The following is a 24,465-nucleotide window of genomic DNA, read 5'->3' as shown; positions in this document are numbered from 1 at the left end:
ACTCACGGTGGCCCACAAGACCCTCCTGCCCGGTTCTGGGGGCAGTCAGGAGACAGGGATGGATGCGGCAGGGGTCCTGGGGCGGGGCATCAAGGAACACGGGAGGGTTGGATGGGGCAAGAGTCCCGGGGGGCGGGGGTGGGCAACGACCCCCTCGTGGGGTGAGGAGGGAACCAGTTGTTAAGATTTTGGCAGCTCATCACTGAGTAAAACCATCTGCATCAAATTAAAATCCCCTGGAATTTAACTACTGCAGGCATACTGCATGATGGTGGGTGCTCTGCAGAAGTCGGTAGTTCTTGCAATCATTAAAGGGAAGCATATCAAGCATCCTCCTGCCAAAAAGGAAAAGTACATACATAGAGATGTCATGGTGCAGTGAAAGGAAAGGAGCTCACAGCAAAGTTGAGGGAAGAGACTTTAAAAAAGCATAACTCATGAGTTACATATGAGGATAAATTAATGAATGCAAAGCCCCAGAGTCTCACAACATCTCTCTCTCCCTGAGCCCTAACAAATCATTCTCCTTCTTAACAGGTATTCTCAACGTTATTAAGAGGCTAAATATGAGTAAAAAAATTATATAATGCCTCATTATACATTGAACTGAAAGGCACATAAAAGGCAAACGTGTTGATGAGCCAAATGCTAAGGAATGGCAAATACTAAGGTATGCAGTCATCATAAAAATACCAAACTTCATTGCATCTAAACCTAGACACATGCAAGACCTCACTGAAATTATATGCATCAACGCTTTGGGCATATGATGCATTGTTCTCCATGTTCTTTTTTGTTTTTAATATGGCTTGAAACTGAAGGCATTTGTGACCAGCTGGAAACCTGTTTGTGCGGAATTAAATTCAGTACGGAGGGTCCACACAGAGCCACAAACACTACCTTGCACCTGCATTCAGAATGTGGCACAGGCTCTCTGCCCTGTGGAGAATCTCACCCTGGTTTCGGTAGGCTTGCCTGAGTGTTCACTGAATCTAGCATGGGAGACTTGCAAATATGCTAGTAACTGGCTACCTGACCATAGGGAGAAAACAGATGCTTTGCCATCAATGATTTTGAAATCTATTGCAAAACTGAATGTACTGCAAGCTAATGCCCTGTAGTACCAGTTCATATTGGGACACATCTTACTATTCCAGAAAGAGTAGAACACTGAGCAGTGCCTACCTTCCCTGGACCACACCAGCATACCGACAACTAAGGTGTATATGCCATTCTAAAAGATCAGAAGGCAGATCTAAGTCTCTCAGGCCATGTCTACACTTACTGGGATCGACGCTGCTGGGATCGATGTAGTGGGGGTTGAAAATTGACCCCACAGTGCTCTCTGGTCGACTCCAGTACTCCACCAGAACGAGAGGAGTAAGGTAAGACGATGGGAGAGCATCTCCCGTCGACGCAGCACGGTGTAGATACTGCAGTAAGTTGACCTAAGCTACCTTATTTACATAGCTGGAGTAGTGTAATTTAGGTCGACTTACCCCAGTAGTGTAGACAAGGCCTCAGAAGCCTGGAATTACAATTTTAATGAAACTCTTTAGTTGGAAACCTAGAGTTAAGTTTCAACCAGACAAGAAACAAAACACAACCAACTTTATTTGAATGATTATGTCAATAAATATAGTTGACCACTTCCCCAAAGTGTTTCATAGCATGCATTGCTAACTATATTATTACACAAAATTCTGATTCTATCAAAAATATAATGCTATTGTTAATGTTGAAATAGCTAGCCACTCCATTCAGTATTCACCAGACAGGTCAAATATACTTCAGGGGAGTTGCATAAGTTTTAGATTGTATCTGATCCACACATAACTTTCCTGCTTTAAAGTAATGGGATTATAGTTTATTTTTATCTATTAGAAAAATCACTTTTCTAAGTTTATCCCAGCAGCTGGAGCCATATATTCAGTTTTCATTAGTCCTTTAGGGCTTAAGATGCTCAACTTCCCTTGACTCCATTGAGAGCTCTGCACATAAGTCTGAAGGCAAGTTCTGGCTGTTAATGTCAAGAGAAAGTCTTGCAAAGCAATTGTTGTCACATTAGTTTAACTGGCTTGGGTCTCTCTGGAGTTGTACAACTTATACTACAAACAATTTCACTGTCTATGCTTACTATAGGAAATGTAGAATTGCATAGGCAGTGGAATTGTTTCGTATTTCATTTAGAAGGGCACTCTGGGGCATTCTAAGCAAGTGCATTAATAACTAGAGTCCAGGAGGGCAACATTTGCCAACAGATACCACAGTTATTCCCAGCACATAGATAGGAAATAACCGCATTCTCTGACACTGACAAAGTGTCATTGTTGGCAAATGCTGACTTTTTAATGGTGACAACTGTACAAGAGCCTCAGACAGAAATGCAGGTTTGTTTTAGATAATCCAAATAGAAATATTAGTTTAGAATTTTAAAATATTGAGGCAGAAAACACAGATTATGTTCTAGTCTTGTAGGAAAATCACAGAGTAAAACTCACCTCAGTGCAACTGTGAAATATCTCTACTTGAGAATACTTGCTTTTTAATCATTATTGAGTCTCAACATAATGTTACAGTGCAGATGAGCTGGGTTGTCAAATACAATTCAGTGTCATTACCACACTGGGAAAAGATTCGCTATGAAATCAAGGTTTAGTATTCTGAAGACCTTTTATTATAAAACACAACTTTTCTTCAGCCTGAGACATTAGTATTTCCAACCTACCTCTCAATTTCTTTTGCCAGTTCATTTCATTGAAGAGGTCTTCTGATCTCAAGAAGAAATCATTGATCTTACTGCCTTGTTCATCTCTTTCTGTGGTGTAGTATATCCGTAGTTTAGATTCCTTGGTGAGGAATTCACATACACTTGGCACAGGGAAGACTATTTGCTCCATCGTACGGTCCAATCTAACAATCTAGACAATACAGATTTTTGAGTTGGCAGGGTTGTTTTTTGTGCGTTGTTTCAAAATAACAGGAATGTGGTAATGTCAGATACTTTTTAAATGTACTGAAATTCTACAATTTAAATCTCAAAACCATTGGATCAGTGGTTTATTAGAACATTATGACAGTAATTTACTACTTACTTTACACTGACCTTGCATTACAATATCTTTTATACTCTTAACATGGCATTACTCTTCTAAGCTAGGATTTTTAGAATTCTCAACTCTTTTGAATTTCAATGGAATTTGGGTGTCTAACTTAGTCACCATAGAAAATACCAACACACTCACAGAGTACAAGCAAAATCAACAACTGTTTTATATATAGGAGCTACTTATGATTGCTGTTATCTTACATGTTACACAAGCTTCTAAAAATCACCCCATGACATCCAGTTGAGTTTTCAAAAACACTCTAATTTGGCTTAATGTCTGGTCAAATCTCATTTAGTAGGAAAAAAGTGTTATAAATATGCTCTAACTTGCCCTATGGATTCAGTGATCGTATTGGCCAAACCATATTCTCTTGATTCAAGTCGCACTTCAATTTGCAAGTAGGCTTCTCTGTAGTTCTGCCTATAAAACTGAGCCAGAGTCAGGGTATCCACTCAGACAGTTCAAAAATAGTTCCTCCAGGAAAAAAGCCATATACTCACATGGAAGACAGAATAATCCACATCTAGGTAGCTACTTTAAGACAAGCACCAGAATCAAAATGCACTTAACAGAGAAACTGTTTTTAACAGGAGTCTTCCTCCCAGGAAAGTGATTTTTTGCATCCTTAGGGACACCCAATCCAGCATGAACTGGCATTCACTATTTCCTTCTTTACCTCGATCTGTGCTGTGTGCTTGGCATAGAACTCCAGAGCTTCATCTCCTTCTATCTGACCTCCAGGCTTCAGCATATTCTGCAGCTCTTTGTTATGACGAGCCAACTAAAATAAAGCACGACAAAGGGAGTGGAAGACACAAGATGTCTCTCTAACATTAATTTCTAATTTTTGATGAAAAAAAGAAACAGTGCACAGAAGTTGGCAGAAGGTTGGTTATATTTCAACCAGGCACCATTTAGATCTATTTTGGGAGAGAGAATGTGACCAGAGGAGTTGGCTTTTTTGTTTGATATCCATGCTGTATTCCTCCCTTCGCAAGTTCTCCACTATCCTGTCTGACTTGAGAAAGGTTCTCTGGGGATTCTGGTACAATCCACCCTTCCACACACGTCAGCTCTCAAGTTGTGTACAGCTCTTAGGTAGGACTCTAATAATTCAAGTACCTAAAGGAAGGATGGTGGAAGATTTTGCTTCTACTAATAGTAGTGGCAATAATAGTGAGATGGTACTACAAAGCTTTAAACTCCGACCATTTTAAAAGTGGCAGAATGGTGGTTTGATCTACTCATGGGCAACACCAACAAGGAATTCCTACTGGACATATCCAATATACTACGAGCTCTTGCTTACTCCTTCCATGGTCTTGTATTGATGTTTGGAAAGTACAACAGGATTAACAAATATGTTTGGACCAGGCTCCAGTAGAGTGGATGGGGACAGAGCAGTACTGGATGGTACCACGGCAGAGACTAGCCTGTGTAATGTTTTTAAAGACAACAACACAAATTCAAGGAAGTGGCTCAATTGCGCCAACAGTTCAGATAGCAGTGGCTGTGGACATTAGAAGCAGGGATGGAATTCCGTTGCCTAATTTAAATACTGTATTAGTGACAAGAATTTCATATGGGACATAAAACTGAAGCACTGGATGTAAATGATAAATAAGTAAGACGTATTATCCCAGTGCCTTCAAGATCTTGAAACATGTACTATTGGAAATGTCATCAGTAAGGACAAAGAAGCTGGCAATTCCCCATTATAAAAGAACAAAGTCCTTAGCTCCTCCTCTCATTGTTATACATGTGCAGAATTTCCATTTTTGAATGTGTTAGGGTAAAGATTAGGTTTGACTCCCATTGGGAATTATGGGGATATAGAAAGAAGAGATAAGGATACTGTGTTCAGTTCCACCATGCACCTCTTGAAGAAGAATTCTCTCCTAACTACAAAGGCATCAGTTGGGCAATTAAAGCAAATCTTGATAAAAACTAGATTACTTACTAATCTTCACTCTTGTACTCATTAGACACTGCCATAGCTATAAATGCAGTTATACCTGATGAGCTAGTATGTAAATGTTGTGCCCCACGTTCCTAGGAGATGCTGCAAGATCTTCACCGTTCTCTCCATCCTCAAACTCTACCTCACCTTGCATATATGCCTTCTTTATTACTTCCACCTAGGAAGAAAAAGTGAGAAAGACACAGGTCTCTGAGATTTAATAATAACTCCGATTTTCAGGTTAAATTCTGCCAATAGCTCTGCATTCAGAACTCCCACTGAAGTCAATGGACACTTCAAATACACATTCAAGAGCTCAGGGTCTGGCCATCAAGCATAAAGCAGGAAGCCAAGACTCAAAGCAGGAGACTGATGAACTCTTCTTCGTATTCTTAGACCCTCTCAATCTCTGAAGGGTAAATTAACTGCTTTAAAGGAATTTTAGATCTCCTCCCATTTGCATGTAATATATTCTGGTTGGTACAAGCGATACAAGATTTTTACAGCTGACATCTGCTGTCAAGTTTTGCCTATATCAGATCCATTTGACTCAGTGGAAGGAAAACCAAAGTAAAGACTGAAACTTTATCCTCAACTCACCCCATTGTTCCTGGATAATACAGCGATCGCACTATGTTGTGTCATGCTCTGATCTCTGGCTCCTGCTATTAACTATGCAAAACGGGGTGAGTTAACAGTCTCAGCTGTACTTTGAATTTTCTGGCTTGTTTTTGTCTGTTAATATATAAACAGCCCTGGGAGATTGCTAGAGTTTACTGAGCAGCTTTTATACCATCATAAAATTCTAATTCTTTGACATTCTCTTAGTCATATGGTTTACAGCAGTAAATTTCCTGGAATAAAAGATTCATATGGTCCTTCCCTTTCATTTTACACTGATGAAGTTATTGCTCTCTCTGCAGTAGTCAGTGTGGCCTCCTTAACCACTTCTGCTACTGGCAAACTAAATGGGCCTGTGAACCAATAGCTATCCTTTCCATCAAATCCTGGAAAGCTCTTCCAAATTGTTAGCGGCCTATGGCACAGACCACTTGTTACTGACCTACAGTACAAGTTCTAAAGTTTGCCCTGTAATCTTAATCAACAACCTGGCACTACAATGGGTTCCTGCTATGCTTCCAAACTAGTTTATGGACATCTGATGCTTAGGAGTGGCATAAGGAACTTACCAGTTCTTTTGGTCTCATATTGTAAAGTATTCTCTCCGCGTTCTCGCTGTCATGCCTGCTCTCCATGATTGCCAACAGTAATTTGGATGCATTGTTCTGGTGGAAGGAAAGAAGAAAAACGCCAGTCACTGTCTGGTGACAAAAACTCAGCAAATGCCATCTGAACTCTAAAATAGAGTCCTTTGAGACCAGTAAGGTGAACAGCACCAATACAGTTAAAACCCTGCCCAACACAGAATATTTACAGTACTCGCTGTGAAGAGAAGTCAAAGGAACTCAGTAAAGCTTTTGGCTTGAGTTTCCTAACATTTTTAGAACTGCAGAGTTGTTTTCTTTTAAAGTGACTGTAGCATTAGTAGATTGTACTACTCATGAGCACTGGGCTCACATTTAGGCAGGATGCTGTAGGTTAAGACAAAAGACAACCAGATTGAAGATTAGATCTACATTACTGCTTTTTAACTGAATATCATTTTGAAACCTGGTCATGCCAAGTGATACAGGGAGGAAATAAGAAAATACCACAAGGCATCAGACTACTTGAATATGAACAATTAAGACTAAAATCCATCACAGTTGAGATTAAAAAACAACATTGCAATAAAGGTATTTAATTTTAAAGAATAATGTAAAATTGATTCTAAATTTCAAGTCTTTTTTATTTAGAAGAAGAAAAAAACCCATGGTACCCATAATAATGCCATGAGTCCACAAAGAAAAGAACTAGAACTAGCATTATAAAAGAGGGGCCACAAGTAAAACAGGAAATATTGCAGAAATGTGTTGATGTAGAGCTACTGTGTATCTATAGCAGCCTTAAGGTAAACTTCATAGCACACTTTGATCCAATGAGTGGTTAATTATTTCAGCATTAAGTCTGAACTGCCTATGAATGACATTCATGATCAAGAATGATTCAGACTAAGCACCAATATAACTTGTATCAATAGGAACAAAGCATTCAGAACCTAAACATGTAGCAGGGGGATGGCATTTTCATTATACCTGTGGCAATCTGACAGAAAGTTAGTATGGTATTTATCAACAGTATCGTATTTCTAATATGGGAATTAGCTTAAGCTGTCTCGACTAGGAAAACATTTTGCAGATTTAGGGGGTTTATACTGGACATTGCACTGGTATTACTGAAAGGGTTAAACAAACATCTGTCTCTTAAAACTCATCTTCTTTATTTTTTCCGTTCAGTTGTCAGGCAGAATCCCACAACTCAATTTTGTAACAGATATGACCACAGTGAGATATTAAAAAAAACCCATCTGGCTTCAGCTATCGGCTCTTGCTTCATCTCATTAGCAACATACAGCTCACTGGAGAATATCCACTTGCCTTTAGTTCTAATACAAGGTCCATCCTCTTTTTCCCCAGAGGGTTGATGTCATTGAGAATTAATGCTGTGATGATATCAATACCGTTGGATTCATGAGTAGCAATGCAGTTCTGTGCAGAGAAAATCCTCATGGTAAACCACAGTGAAAAGTAAGCTAGCTAAACAATCATTTTAAACACAGTTTACCCAGCTATCCCTAACCAAAGAGAAAAGAGAGTCACCTTTTTCTCATCTCCCCTCAGACAGGTCAGATGGCTGAATGGAATTTTTCAATTCAGTAAATGGATTCAATATAAAAGACTAAAAATATCTGGCTTCAAATGTGCCTACAAACATCTGTGTGATGACCTACCAAAAATGACTGGGCTGAAAAAGAAAAAGCCCCACAGTAAAACGCCTGAGGAACTAACAGCCAGCAAGCACACTTTGGCATGAACGCAGAGCTTACTGCTTAGGGAGAATACACTGTTTTAATAAAGGTATGGGAGGGTTTGTGGTTTTTAAAACCCCTATATTCCAAGTTCTTTTCAAACAGCTAATACATGTTTCCATAATTTCCAGGCTTGCTCTTGAAATTTTGTGCGTCTTACTCATATAGATTTTTAAACTTGGCAACCTGCTTGCTGGATCCACAATTTTTAATCTGTTTTGGTGTCTATTTTCAGTTGCAAAGATGTACAAAGATAATTATTCCACCTGATATGCAGTCTGTTCTGCAGAGACATAGTTTCCTATTATGATTAACTTACATCTATAGCTCCATGAATGCTTTCCCATAGCTGAGATTTTGTTTTATTGTTGAATTATCCCTCAGTATGTTTTGTTTAGCTTTACTGTGAATTTGATTTAAGTGCAAAAAATGATATAGTATATTATTAAAGTGACAGCCTTCCACTTAATCATGGTCAATTCAGCTTCTATTTTTAATGGCCTTTTACATATGTTCATGAAAAGAGAATAAGAAGTATCCGGTTGTACTGAACAAAAGCATCTTCATTAAACTACCCCCTGCTATGCTCTCAGCATAGCTGCAATTATCCGTCATCATATGGTGTATTATTTTAATAGCATACAGTGCACACTTAAAGAGGAGTATTTAAAAGGCCATATTTCTTTCCTATACAATTTGAGATGGCATATACATCCTGATGGATCATTCTGCAGTGTGCATACAAGAGGCTTCAATAAGATTTAAGTTGGAAAAGGAAGCAGACATCCACATTTGTATTTAAAGATCTTGTTTTCTAAGCCAGTTGAATCCACAGCTGGACAACTGGTCTGGTATAATATGACACCCAGCAACATACGTTTTGTTGGTAACGTGTATTTAAAAGCACTATTTGTTAGTGCATACTACAGAGCTGGAGGGGTTTGAAATATTTTGCCTTCCCTGGCTAACTCAGTCAGCATCCACCTACAGCAGCTATCCATTTAGCATGGATAAACCCAGACTTTTACCCCTGATCCTGTTCACTGAAACTGTTCACAAGAACCATGTTTAGATCAGGGTGAGGGATGGGGCTGCTCTGTAGCTTGGTTTTAATAAATAGTTGTGCCATATATAAGGAGATGGATATCCAGGTGGTGAACTGGCGCAGCAGAGCTACGAGATATATTTATCATTCACTTTTGACTACATCACCTACCCTCTGTCCACTAATGTGTGCCCCTGGAACACATTTTATTATCTCTATCCCTGAATAGCTTCAAACACCTGCAATTTAACCAAACAAAATCAAGCTAACAGAGAAATCTTTCCTCCTCCTCCACCCAAAATTATCTTAACTCAGAGGCACCAGACAAGCAAGGTTTTGTCCTGGGTCATGAATGAACACACACACACACACACTTTACTGCGATGGAATGACTGAAATAACTCACTTATGGCTTCACCCTACCAGATGCTTGTCTAGAACTTTACCTCATCTATTACCTGTGTATATGTAATGTGACTATAACGAGCCCATGTGTCAATGAGGCAGAACCTAGGACACATATAACCCATTAGACAGCAGCAATAGTAGCAAGCACTTATCTTCAGCCAATAGAGGGGGACATAGCACACTTAGGCAGCTTGTCACACAAATCTGTCACAGAAAACTTCTGAAATCCACAGGAGTTCAAATCCTCACATGGTTACTATTTCCACAACAAATCTACTGCTCATCAGTGGGGATAAACCCGGGACTTTCAGCACCAAAGCACAAGCCTCTCCCCAACTTGTGCGGGAGGGCGCCTGCTTTCTTTCCCCACAATCTGTGATAGGTGTTTGTTACACCAACAGCTTGGCTAGAAGAAGGATTCAGGTTGCCCAGTTTGCCTGAATATCCTATATAAGGCAACACAAATCCTAATCTACTACAAGGATGCTAACTGAGTTTTATTTTTATTTTATTTGTAGGGAGGAGGAGAAGACAGTGAGCCCTGTACATAGAGAAATAAATCTCGATAAGGTCATAGTTAAATATCACCATGGTCAGGTGAGCAATATGGACGGCATCACAATGGAATGTATAGCCCATGTAATGGATTTGGGGGCATAAGTGCTGCAGCACAAACATCACATGCGTGTGGAGGATGGGTCATTCTTTCTGTGGCTGTGGCCACATTACCTGGTTTTCATGGCATGGTCCCTGACAGTACTCGGTCAAACTTTCCAGTGTCTGGTTGATCAGTGCTACGTTTTTCTCATTTATATACAGACCAAGAAGCCCAAGTCCTCCAGTCGTGCTTCCACAGATACAGTCCAGAAACTGCAGAGTCTCACACACCAAGTTATAGTTAGTTTTGTTGTTTTGACAGCGTAGGAAGTTCTGTAGTTAAGTGTCAAAGAAGAAAAACAACAACATATAAAAAACTTTAGAGTGTAATATTTTACTAGATTCATTGGATTTAAGTTTACACCTTGTGCTGTCAATGCTAATTTTTAGTATAGTTGCATAACAGAAATGCCTCTCAGAAAAAGCTATCTTTTAGGATTTAAAGATAGCTTTGTTTCTTGTACAATTGTACAACTTCTTTCACTTTCTTTGAATGCACTGCTCTCGCTCACTTTCTCTCTCATGGCCTGCTGGCAATACAGTAATGTGTGATGTGCTAGAAGAGAATGCAGAATGTTGGATACACTTGATTCTATGGACCATACAGATCTAAGAAAACTGTCATTCATCGTCATATTTCCCCCACAAACAATCAGAGAAGAATCTCTCTCCACACAAAAGACCATAGCTCAGTGGTTTGAGCATTGGCCTGCTAAACCCAGGGTTGTGAGTTCAATCCTTGAGGGGGCCATTTAGCGATTTGGGGCAAAAATTGGGGATTGCTCCTGCTTTGAGCAAGGGGTTGGACTAGATGACCTCCTGAGGTCCCTTCCAACCCTGATATTCTATGATTCTATGAGTGGAGAGAAAGCAATTCTCTAGTTCTGGGTTTCATATCACCATATGCAAGTGTCAAAGAGACACCTGACTGCAACTCCTGGAGAAAGGCAACTTCAAATATAATTTTCTCAGTTCCACTTCTTCCAATGTAATTATAGCTTGAAACTGTAGGAACAGTTCTTGCAACGACATGTCACATGTCGTTAACAGCATGGGTTAAATATGCTTGATCTTTTATGTATTCCAAGGCTTCCCCCTTGGAAATACTTGATTGAAGAGGATCAATTACTGAAAAATAATTTCCCAGTGACGCAACAGTATTTGTCAGTACATTCCCAGTGGCATTCTGTAAAGAGGAACTGACAACCCCACTGTTTTTTCCTAGAAGTTTCAGCATGACACTTCCCATCTAGCCTGCTTCTAATGAGTTATACAACACCTGACTTCAAAGGCCAACCTCCCCCACACCCCTGCAAAAAAGGTATTAGAGGAACAGAACATATTGGACTTTGGAACACGCAAGGTCTCTTGTCTACAAGCTTGCAGAGCACTGTTGCCAACTGACTTCTTCTAGTGATTGTCTGATGACTTTCTTTTTAAGGCAAAGAGACTGAAATGTTGCCAGATTCAATAGAAGGCTAAGCTAAAAAGGAAAGCACTGAAGATGAATGAGGATTAAAAGTGACAATGATTCAGTGTACTTCACCTGATTGCTCATTTAATATCTTGACTTTTGATTAGTTTTCCAGGCAGTGAAAAAAGGTTGGAGGCTACAGAGATCAGAGCTTCCAAAAAGAAAAAAAAAGCAGCTCTGAAACAAATACTTCCACTGGCAGGAAAATCTCTCAGGGGAAGGGGATTTAATCCTTCCATTTTCTAGAAGCTGCGAATAGCATTAGAATGTCTCTACAAGATTTTTAGCCCAGAGACAGCAAGAGTAATAGGAACAAAAGAGAAAACAATATATGATTATACAGGTTGAATGCAAACTTATGGAAGACTAAACTCCTATGGCCATAGTGGCATATTGCCTGATCAAGAAATCTCCACTGAAGTCTCAGTCAAGCTATAGGCCAAGGTCTTTAACCTAGGAGCTAAAATAGGTGGCAGAATACAAGAAGTGGGGGACACAACTCTTGGGTTAGTGAAGATGTTAACAGAAACTGTTAGACAGTAAGGATGAGACTAGGCTCAAGTCCACAGGACTACGCAGCTAGAAAAGGCTATGAAAGAGACCCAGAATCATTTGCAGAACACTTAGAAAACCAAAGGACAACGACCACAACAACAAAAAAGAAAAAAAGAATATTCTTCCTGTCAGGCTACCTGAAGATATGGACAGCAAAGATCTGGTCTTCTTCAGAGACATGGATCCAAACCACCTTAAAAATTTACTCATGAACATTTAACACAGAATAAGCACACTAGATAACTTGGTCCATGGCAGGAAGCCAAAAGCAAAAATAATTAGATCCCACAACTACCAAGGCCAGCAGGGAATGCCGCAAGCCATGCAGAAGATGGGCACCTTTAAATATTAGAAGAGGGGATTTCTATGTTCCTCTGGGAATTCAACAGCAATGGATCTTGTTTTTCCATCTTACCCCTCATCACTCCTCTCCCAGAACTAACCACTGAAGGCTTACCTAGTTCTACAACTGGATGTTTGGTCTTAATTGATTTTATTACACATTTTATGCAGCATCATTTACACCAGTTTTGGAACAGATATCTAGATAGAGATGGGTAGCTGCAATGTGGATTGGCTAAGCTGTGTCTGCATGGAATTGCCTCCAAACATCTCATAAATGTATACCAGGATGTCAGAGATCTTGTTTGTAAATACAGATCTCTTAATCAAGATGGGACCTGACCTGGAGAAACAGTAAAAAAGCCAAGCTCAGCTATTTTCAGAGTATTGGGGTGAGAATTATTCCCTCTGAGCTAGGATGAATAAAGCCCGTTGCACACTGAGGGCACCATAGCTTTTGAAGCTTCCAAATTTAGGGCAACCTCCAGGATGTGTGTATACACACATAGCAGCTGATCTCTGAAGGACAAACTTCATAATGGGAAAATACAGAAGGAAAAAGACTATTCCTAGGAAGGGCACCCTTTGAAATGAGTCTTCTCTGCTAGCAATCAGATCTGAAAGTCGCAGTTCTTCATGTGATACAGACAACTGCTTTCAATCTATCAAATAAAAGTTAATCCTAATATACACCTATAAAATCCCTCATGGTAGCGGTTCTCTACTTGCTTTACCTGTAAAGGGTTAAAAAGTCTAACTGCATGCATAGGTAAAAGGAAGTGAGTGGGCACCTGGCCAAATGAGCCAATGGGAAGGCTAGAACTTTTTAAAATTGAAACAAGACTCCCCTTTTGTCTGTCTAGCAATAGTCCAAGTTCCAGACGTATTTTATTTCTTTTTGTTTTTAATACAATTTACCTTTTGAGAACAGGATTGGGTTTTTGTGTCCTAAGAGGTTTGTGCATATGTTGTTTAATTAGCTGGTGGCAACAGCTGATTTCCTTTGTTTTCTTCCCCGAAGAGGGGGGTGAAAGGGCTTGAAGGTACCATACAGGGAAGAATTCCCAAGTGCGCCTTCCTGGGTTTAAAGGGGTTTTATTTGCACTTGGGTGGTGGCAGCATCTACCCACCCAAGGTCCGAAAAAAACTGTAATCTTGGGAGTTTAATACCAGCCTGGAGTGGCCAGTATTAATGTTTAGAATTGTTGTGGGCCCCCATCTTCTGCACTGAAAGTACCAGAGTGGGGAATCAGCCTTGACAGCCTCCTAGATACGCTCTAGGAATTATTCAGGGGAAGTTCGATGACCTGTCGTATATAAGAGATCAGACTAGATGATCACAATGGTGCCTTATTGCTTTTGGAACCTATGAATCTATATGCTCTTGTAGCATCTTATTGTTCAAATTTATTGCATTACTATCCTGCAGCATGTGTAACTTATAATGAATAATCAGTTCCTATGGTATGCCTCCTAGGATTCGGAATGAGTAAGAAAATAAAGATATTGGGGGGAAAACATGATTATTCCTGCTTTTTGTGAAAAAGCAACATTCAATCTATGGACTCAGACCCTCTCTGAGTGTGGCTCTCCAGAGAAAACAATTAACGCAATATTTAAATCTCCCAGGAGAGAAACACCTGACTTGGTAACAGGAAAATGGATAGGGGTAATAATATATTTCCCTCAATATGATGTTTCTATACCTATCTGCTGAAATCTAAAGATTGTATATGATGATAGATCAGCCTGTCTGCACAGAAGCAAAGGATTCTTCCCTTTCCTTAATGGGCCACCAACCCTGGTGATCTTCACTTTTGAGAGTATGCCCATTTCTTTTGTTTATAGTCAGAAGTTTCCTGAATGATTTTTTTGTTCATATTGTCACTGTGTTCATCTTATGAAAGTAATTATAAGTAGCAGTTTTATGCAGGATGAGAAAATATAGGAAAGACGTATGAAGGAAATTCCACTGACTTCCACCTTCCCTCCATAATGTGGGCCATGATAATTGTATCTAGCATGTTATGTAATCTTTCAATAAAGAATCTTTGCCCAAAAAAACCACCAAAAAACAGGGGGAGGAGGGTGATGGGATGGCTTAATAGAGGACACTTACAATATAGGGATATGGGAAGTAGTTAAAACATCTTTACATTTTCAACTTCAGCAAAAATATATAAATTAACAGATGCACAGGATATAGCAGGGACTCCTCACTGCTGAGCTACCCTTACAATAAAATTGAATGATACAGTCTTGATCTTGAGCCAAAGACAGATTACAGACTGCCTACAGTCAGCTCAGCAATTCAAAGCTATTCCAACTTTGTTTAAAAGGCAGAGCTCTTATAACTGGCACAGTGATATACCAAAAAGAACTGGTCTAATTGGAAATCTAGAGTAAATCTTAGAAGTGTGTCAATAACTTTGGAGTGCAGAAAGAAAAATGGAGAGAAATGAGAAGTAATCCAAAGCATGCCACAGGCAACCAAGTCCTGCAGGGTCTTAAATGGATAGCAAGGCCATGCTAAATATATATTCAATTAATAGTTCCTCCCTCATTGTTGTGAATAGAACAATACAGATGGATTCAATAGATGTACCTTCAAGAGTGTACAAGTGGAAGAGACTAAATATAGACAATTTGGTGCAATCTGCAATTTTATTTCAGAAACTAGGAGTAGACTGATAAGTGACTGAGCAGCGTTGGGATCCCATAGATCATTTTGCAAGGGTTTCCTCCTAATTTGAAGAGCATACTCTTCTATAGAGCCTTACAGCAATGCATCATCTTAAGTCACAAAGGATGACAACAACAACAGCAGCAGTGACTCGCAAGTTCCTATATTTGCTCATCGTCAAATGAGCACTCAGTTGTTAAGGGCTTGTAAAAATGTTTGGTAGATACCTGCTGGATGTAAAGCTGTAAGTATTAAAACTCAAAGGCTCCATGCAAATTGATTTATGGCAAACTGGAAGACACGAGATCCTTGTTACTCTTCCTGTAAAGAGCCATCCAGCTGGCAATATTAGTAGGGAGTCATGTTATGGCCTTCTGTCAATATTCTATATTTGTGACAGTTCTTAAAGCTAGACCAGCATAAACTACCCCTTTGGGACCATGGGAGAAAGGGGACTATTGGGGCAGCTAACAAGTAATAGGATTATATTTGAAATAGTGCTTTTCTCACCTCTAATTTAATTCCCTCTCCTGTAGCAGAATGCAACAACCTGCTGCTCATGGAATTCAATTGTTCAGGATGGTGAGCAGTGTAGGCAGCACCATCCAAAAAGTTTCTGTATTGGCTCACAGTCAATTTCTCTTCGATAGCTTTAAGTGCCTAGTGGAAGACTGTAGCACAAAAGAGATCCTGTGTGTGGGCTGGATTATTACCCCATAAAACTGCCACCCTACTTATCCCCAAGGATGCTAAAGGTATGAAAATTGTTTTACAAGACAAAGCTGGAGTAGTCTGGGGAAAAAATAAGAAACAGCCCAGTATATAAGTAGCCACTATAATTACAAAATGTTCAAGGATAGCAGGCTCACATCACAGAATATTAACAAACAGATTTGATTTAAAATATTGCCAGCAACCAGGCATTCAAGTTCAACGGAATTGATTCGGCAGGTCTAAAAAGCACTCGTGCAAGGTCTTACAGTTCTAGAATAGAGAATAATAATGCAATTAAGGCAATTATTCCTCCTTTATGAAGACAATTAGTATATACTATACCCTGATTTACATTCAATTCTAAGCCACTAGCTGTAGTAATGCTGAACAAGAATCATGTTAATTACAGTCAGTCAATCTGTAAACAAGAACCGTCTCTCTGTAGGACTAGATGCACTGGATAAGATTACTAAGGTACACATTTCAGACCCACTCCAGCTAATTACTCAGTCACATGCTCAACTTTAAGCGCATGAATAATTCCATTGGAGTCGATGAGATTACTCAAATACTGAAAATTAAGCACATGCTTGAGTAATATGCTGGATCGGGGTTTCAATAGTCTAATTGCTCTCCTGGATGCACATCTCCCCATTACATTTCTCCCGCCTCTCATAAAAAGAGCAATAAACCCTGACCTAGAATCAGTGCTTGCTCTGTTTAAATACATATTCTAAATTTTACACAAGATGGTTATTTTTTGAATGAATTTCAAGGCTGCTGTTCCTTAAACCAGTGAATGTTGGACACTAGGAGTTGGGGCCAGGACAGAGCCAGGGAGAGAGGAGAAAGTGCCTTCTCGCCATAGGTGGCGGCCATGGACAGACTTCATTGCAGCACAGTTTGTGTCAAGCAATCCACAAAACAGCCCGTTGGTTGGGATTTGAAAGAGACTAGGACATGCATGGTTCTCTTAGGTCAACTGAGGCTGTCCTGGGAAAGTGGCACAGACTAGAGAGGTTGATGTGATAACAATGACTTAACTCAACATGCACATCTGCCTATGGTACCTGCAGATCCCGGTTGTGGTTTTCACAGAGTAGCTGTAAGAAACGAAGAATGGGCTGCATTATTGTAATCACAGCGCTCATTTCCAAGTCATCTTTGTTCTTGTCTGGTGCAGGCTGGGCTCCATCCGCAGCTGAATAATGGTCATCAGGATCAGCGTCCCGCCTGTACGTATTATAAGCCTTTCTTGTAGCAGAAGAGGCCTCTAGCAACTGATCCCGGACCTCCTCTGTAATTTGGGTTGTGGGCTCTTTCACTAGAATACATGAGAATGGAACATATGAAAGACCTTCCACCTGGTAATCTGAACAAAAGAATTAGGGAAAAAAAATCCATTCACACATTTCCTATTAAAGTTTCGCACCCAGACCAGCTAACCATCTTCAGATCCTTTTCAACAAGTATATTTAGTACAATGCAAGAGGCTGGGGTTAGCATGATAGCCTGTTACCCTTTTCACACTTTTCAACAAATCACAGTGAAGTTTTTAATCCTTATATTAGCCTGTTAGGGAACAGGTCACAAGCGTATAACACCATTAGGAGTTTTAGAAGACCTGTTGTGTAAGAAGCTATTTTTCCAGTCCTGGGCTACTGTTAGAAAGGCACTGACCATAACCTACAGGGTCATTACTATCAATCAGATTTAGGCACCATCTCAGGCTAGACAAGTTGGAAGAGTCCCATCTCAAATACATTTAATCATTTCAATAGTACAATCTCACAAATGGATGGAGAGAGAATGCTGCTCTTGAAATCCCAAGGCAGGATGTCACTGATCTCTTAACTTTGCTCTGTGGATCAGAGCATTACTGCATCAGTCACAAGGAGTTCAATAAAGACAGTGCCTTGCTCCCATGTCACTTTTCAAAGCAAAAAATTGGAGATTTACCTCTTTTCCTAACTGGTGCATCTCTGTCTGAGTCCTCATCTTTCTTTTTATTTCCCAAGTCACTGGTGTTTACTGTGACTGTAGCCTTGATTTCTTGTTGTGCCACCTTCATGCGGTCATAGAAAACCTTAAAGAACTTTTCAGATTTCTTATCTTCTGTTAGTCGGCAGAAGAACGAATGCTACCAAAGAAATGGAACAAGTATATATTTTATACAGAGACTTGAGTCAAGAAATTATTTCACCTGCCCTTATATCCTGTGCACTATGGATTGAAGGACTAAAAATTTAATTAGTTTTCAGCACAGACAGAACCCTAGAGGAACGAAGACTAGATCTTCTAGTTAAGGAGTCCAAGAATGTATCTCAGTTACATTAGCTTTGTTATTAATATTTCCAAATATACTTTTAAAAAAGATAGTGCAATTGATCATGTTATCCCCTGTACATTTATATGGCACACTTCTCCTTGTACCTTCCAGGTAAGCACAATGGGATATCTTTATACATATTTGGGTCTCAGCTCATAGAAGCCAAACATTAGCAATGAAATATACAGATAACACTATGCTTCCTGCTCTCCCTGTTGAGTCAAAATGATCATGACTCATAGGTTTAACATTCAACACTAATCTCAGATCCCTAAAATGTACAAACAGGACAAAGTTTTTTTTTTCTCCCCAATTTGGAGTTTCTGTGCTTCGACCTGTCTGCTGCAGACCGATTTAAAATAGATTATATATATATAACATAACTTTAGAAGCAACAAAAAAGTTCAAAGTATTAACCAGTTTTTAATATTTGTTGTTCATGTGTTTTTCTGTCCATACATGTAGACGGACAATTTTTTCCCTGAGACTGAGAATGCAAATCATATACAGCTCACAAGGTGCCAACACAGTGAGTGATCAGACAATTTCTGATGAAAGGTTACATAAATCAGGATCAGAGCTTACACACGACTGGAGGATGAACTTGTAAGTGGGTCACCTTATGCAGGAGTATTATGAAATTAGTTAGCATTCTGTAGCGGCTCATGATCCAAAAGCTTCCCTTGATGAATAGGGACGAAGTCCAATTTATTGAAAAGACAAATTAAAAATGGGAATGGCAATATATCTTGCATGCTGCTCTGAGAAACAGACTACACAAGGCAATCCTTGGAACATCTGTCTTTGATCACTCCCTCCCTGGCAGTTCTGGTTAGAACAGTAGCAGAGGGACTTACTTTGAAAGACGAATAATGTTACCTCTTTGATTACCGTGGGAGTGCTACTATTGAAACCCGGTGGCTGATACCTACATGAGACCCCAGGAAATTTGGAGCAGTCTCTACCAAACCAGGAAGGCCTTAATTTCCTCTAGTTGGAGGGAATTAGTTGGCCGAGAAAAAACAGAACAAAGTAATTTTAAAAATGGATAAAACAACAAAACCACCTCCACAAAATCTTAGTTTACCAGGCAGATTTTATACTCAACTATAACCAATAGGTCTGTCAAATAATTGCTAGAAGGGGACAAATAAGAAACTAAGATAATATTGACTTCATTACACTGAATTAATCTACCAGGAATACAGGACAATACAGACCATCCCACACAGAAGCAAACCTCTGGGAGAAATTGTGAACTACATTCTGAAAACCAGTTAAACCAGTTGCCACAGACAATTAACTTCAGTAACACATAGGAATGTTTTTAACCTACAGATAATTTTTTTTAAAAGCCATTTATGGAGAAGATAGTCAAGGACTGAGCTGTGGTTTTCTTTTTTAAAATGCTGTCCTTGAGCATACGCATAGTATATTACAGTATATACTGGTGTTAAACACCTCTGTTAGACAGGCTTTGCTTTGAAAGTATTGTTTCCCTTCTTTACATATGTCCATTCAGATTTGGTGTTAAGTGCCAAGAGGCTGAATAGAAATTTGAACACCTAATTAGTAGCAGTAACTTTGCTGGGGATAGGGTTTAACTTATCTAAAATATGAAGGGAGGACTAGGGATGGGGACAGGAAGTGGAAAGTTGCAGAACCATTACCACAGTGTCTTAGGCTGAGTAACCGGACATAAACAAAGGGAAAGATGAACAGCCAATTTTAAAACTTGGGGCTGCACATGGAAAAATCAGGTAACCACAGGGTCTGGTCTTAGGTTCCATCCTATTTAAGATGTATTCCCTTTCCAGATCATTAGCAAACAGCTCAACATGTTCATGATATTTGCAAATTACATTATTATAGAAGGTGTTAAGTATAAGTAAGTCAAGATTAATCAACAGGCCCCTAAAGAGATTAGAAATAGGGGGGAAATGGAGATTCAGCCTGGAAAAAAGCATGCTAATCTCTCTGGGGAAAAAATATTCAAAGAAAGATCCTAGGTACTCAATGGCAGGGAGAAACATGGAAAGCAGTAATGAGGAGAAAGTCTATAAGTGATGGTGAGCAGAGGATTTGATACAAGTGACCACCACACTTCTAGTATCTAGTGACATTGAGAGGTACACATTGTTCCAGAGGCACTGTGATGAGCCCAGGGTCAGCATGTGAATTGTTTTGGGATCCTTTGGAATGGCAAGATTTATACATATTTTGATATTATTTCTGAATGTGCTGTTTTTGATAGGAACAGCATTAATTGACACATGAACCCAAACGATATTTCCAGAATGATTCACTGACCAAAAGCCATTTATTAAATGTTAAGTTAAAGACTTTAAAGCTACCCCTTCCCTGCCCTCCACTGGACATATACCTAGACTGTGTGTTTAAAAGAAGAGGTATTTATGTAGATAACATTAATTTTAGATGGGGTATTTTAGACTAACCAATCAGATTGGTCTGCTTGATGGGACCAGTTAAAATGACAATGAAGACCTGCCTCACAATGATTTTTGGACTTGTCCAAGATACAAAGAATACTATACCTTAGTCTTGATTATTTGGACTGTAAACTCTTGAAGCAGGCACTGTCTCTTACTAGGTGTCTGTAGGTGCCTAGCACAGAAGAACTTTGATCTTTGTTGGGGGCTCTACTTGCTACTTTAATACAAATAAGCAAGAATCAGACCTAGAAAATACTAATGAAATTTTAAAAGCAATAAAAGTATCAGTTTTAGAAAGGGTGACTGTTGCCTACAAAATTTGTTTGAGGAATAAGAGTTTCTGCCTCTCACGCTGGTGTTTCGTGTTAGTTGATTGCATGTAGAAAGCACCTTCTACTTCAGAAAAAGCCTCTTCAACACAAAGGAGCGATGAAGGAAAAGTTTCTTCTCTGTAAACTGCCTGGTAAGTATTTTGCATGTTGGTAATGGTTATTTGCTGACAGATTCCGAAGTGTTGCTTTTTTTCTTCGGGTGCTTTAACAGACTTTCCATTGCATGTCAGAGAAAAACTAGCCAAGTGAACATTTCCAATAAAGCATTTTTTGCATGTCATGGGTGCGTTTAATGGCTGTCACAAAATGATTGGTTCTATCTACGATAGAATACCTATCACCTTCACACATGAGTCAACCCCAAGCCAGCTGAGCTACCAAGATTCTGTATTTTAAGAGGTGTGATTTTGCAAGTTGTGCTGGAGCAGGTAGTTGTAGGTGATAATTTTAACAGAGAGAATCTAAAACTCGTTCACAGAAGTTTGGGACCATATATGTTAGAAAGTTAACATTGTTATGGAAACACCTCTGAAAGAAATGAAGGTTTCCTTCAGGTGATACAGAGCACCAGGATTCTGACTTGCAAACAGGACTGACTGACTGTTGGCTAGACAAATGCATTCAGGCACAATGCTCTGAGATAAGAAACAATGAATTGTCACCCTGAGGGTCATAAAAGCGCCACTAGCTTTGGCTGTGATGGGATCCATCTGTGTTTTCTCCAGCCAAGGTGAGGGAAAGTTTAGCCCTGGTTGCCCAACTTAGGGCCACATAGGCAACTTGCTGTGAGCCCAAGGGCTGCATTTAATTTGCATAAATGGGAACGAACTGCACCCAACCTCATCTATGATAGGACTGGACAGCACACAAACTACAGTTCTCAGCATGTAACAGTCCACCTTGAGCAGTCAGCCAGACTATTCAGCATGAGACAGGATTTTAAAGTTGGGACCTGTAGACTCTTGCATATTGATTGAAAAATAGGGTGGGTAGCTGTGATCCACAGTATGGAGCTCAGTGGACTTTACTGTATTATTGCCTTCCTCATTAAAAGGGAGCGTATTCCAGTAGGATATTCTGGAACTCCGGGGACAAAGTGGGAATGAGAAGCTCAGTCACAATTGGTAACCTGGACACTTATGTCAGGATGACCCATGTCTGCACAAGTGTAACACATGGTAGATTATTTAGGCAGTCCACACATCTGCAGAAACGTGAGCTCACTGGGTCCATATCACCCCTGGCCTGTGCTGTTCACATGCCCAACTATCAAAGGGCAGAGCAGCTGGCACCTGCTGGATTTCAAAAACCGTAACAGTACAACTACATTAGACTTCCTTTGTGAGATTTTTCTTGACTCATATCTACATTCGCACCCCGCCTGCTGTTTAGGAATTCCATTACTGTATCTTATATTGGCAGGTGACTGTCTTGTAGCATTTGGCACCTAGATCTTAAGGTGATGAGCACATCTGAATGGCTGAGACAAGCAGGTTTCAGAGTAGCAGCCGTGTTAGTCTGTATTCGCAAAAAGAAAAGGAGTACTTGTGGCACCTTGGAGACTAACAAATTTATTTGAGCATAAGCTTTTGTGAGCTACAAGCAGCTGTGCATTTGAGTTTGACCTTAGAGTGCCCCTTTCATACCTATATCAACCCACCTCTCTCTCATATTGATGAAAGCTCCTCATCCTGTCCCATTTTAAGATAGGCTCTGTTTGCTTCCCTTGACACTTCCTCCTTCTGTCCATTTCTAGCAGGGGTCCCCATCAATTGGTTGGTTTTATTTCAAATTTCAACTAGGCTTTTTAAAAAGCACATTTGCTGTTTTTAACCATGTTGCACAAGCATCCCAAGCCCTTCAGTAGGAGCAGCTCCTTAAAAAATAAAATATTCAAGCCAAGCATGTTGCAAGAATATGCTCCATCACAAGGATTGGGTCTGTTACCAAACCTGCATATTGACACTGGATCAGCTGTCCGTTTTTGCAGAATTCAGTGATGATCAGACAGTATTCTGTTTCATAATAGTCATTTACCATCAAATAAGAAATATCATCTGACACAAGGGTGGTGGGTCATGTGGTTTGATTCATGAATGTTGGATTCAGTAAACAGGCTTAGAAGCACATTTACATCAGTGAAATGCAACATCCCCAAAATGCAGCCACTCATGGCCAAACAATTAATTGAATCATGACTCCTTTCTGACACCAAAGGCAACCTGATTGTGATTAACTGCTATAGCCACAGAATGAATAAGAAACCCAGCACATTTATATACTGCGTACATTTAACATCCACAACGTGAGCTATTCAGCTGCACCACACAAGACAATGGAGAGACTTTCCTTTAAGCATTTGCCACAAACCATTCATAATTAATTTTCAAAGTTTATTGAGCCAAGTGAAAAGTTAGACACACACAAGGAGAAGGAAAATCCCATTTTTCCCCCTGTATGGTTTGAAGGTAAAGGTTTTCACAAGTCCAAACTCCTGCAGTGAACTGAGGAAAATCTGCATTTCCGCAGTAGATGGTTTCCATACAGGTATCAGAGCTGAGCAAGCCACACAGAACACAGCAACTTTCAGCTGTCTCCATGGTATACTGCACTTTGACACATAGCAAGGGGCTGAGTTAGTTTCAAGGGGATTGGAAAGGAGAGGAATTCAGCACAGGTCACCGTCCTTATTCAAAGAGAATCAGCCTGATAGATTCGTCTGAAACTAATGCAAATAGTCTACATAAAACGGTCACAGGGGAAAGTGTTCCATAAATCTTTGCTAAAATCTGTGAAATCTTTGCTAAAAGCATAGTTTCTCCTTGCTTTTGCGAGCCACTTACCCCTCTTCAAGAAGAAACAAGGAACCCACTGACCAAATAGGAACCTACCTTCACTTTTACCCTATTAGTGGAAATTATATTTGGTGAAAATAGGCTTGGATTACATAGCTACTGAATAGTTTAACACTGAATGGGTTAAAAGAACAGTGGTTCCCCTCCCCCCACACAACTATCTATAGAATGTTCTATCAAACATTTTGCAGGCGAAAGGGACTAAAGCCACATCCAAATGACTTAACATACTAGCACAATAGGATCCTGCCTGGCTCATGACTTCCCCTCCTAGGTGCTACTGGAGTACAAATAATTCATAGGATTTTAAGACCAGAAGCGTCCATTATATCATCTAGTTTAACCACCTGTATAACACAGGCCATCACATGGGTAACTGTGTGAAATGTACTGAGCCCAATAATTCATATTTGGCTGAAGTATAACTTCCAGAAAGGAATCCAATATTGACCTGACAACCAACATCAAGAGATGGAGAATCCACCACTTGCCTTGGTAGTTTGTTTCAGTGGTTAATCACACGCTCTGTTAAAAAAATTGTGCCTAATTTCTAATTTGAATTTGTCTGGCTTCAGCTTCC

General features: G+C 39.7%; 1 protein-coding gene across 1 annotated transcript in view; it reads right to left on the bottom strand.

Moving 5' to 3' along the window:
- ITPR1 (inositol 1,4,5-trisphosphate receptor type 1) overlaps positions 1–24,465 on the bottom strand; it is a 258,732-nt gene that overhangs the window by 43,508 nt on the left and 190,759 nt on the right. The window contains exons 44-51 of the mRNA XM_084635131.1: positions 17,876–18,056; positions 16,987–17,240; positions 10,221–10,421; positions 7,608–7,718; positions 6,261–6,356; positions 5,126–5,248; positions 3,787–3,891; positions 2,729–2,921 (exon numbers count right to left, since the gene is read on the bottom strand). Coding sequence (XP_084491257.1) covers positions 2,729–2,921; positions 3,787–3,891; positions 5,126–5,248; positions 6,261–6,356; positions 7,608–7,718; positions 10,221–10,421; positions 16,987–17,240; positions 17,876–18,056 — 1,264 coding nt within the window. The remainder of the gene's footprint in view (positions 1–2,728; positions 2,922–3,786; positions 3,892–5,125; positions 5,249–6,260; positions 6,357–7,607; positions 7,719–10,220; positions 10,422–16,986; positions 17,241–17,875; positions 18,057–24,465) is intronic.

The sequence above is a fragment of the Lepidochelys olivacea genome (genome assembly GCF_965140295.1).
Source record: "Lepidochelys olivacea isolate rLepOli2 genome assembly, chromosome: 7".
Lineage (NCBI taxonomy): Eukaryota > Metazoa > Chordata > Testudines > Cheloniidae > Lepidochelys > Lepidochelys olivacea.
The sequence above is the reverse complement of the archived record's forward strand: the minus strand, read 5'-3'. Positions and strand labels throughout refer to the sequence as shown.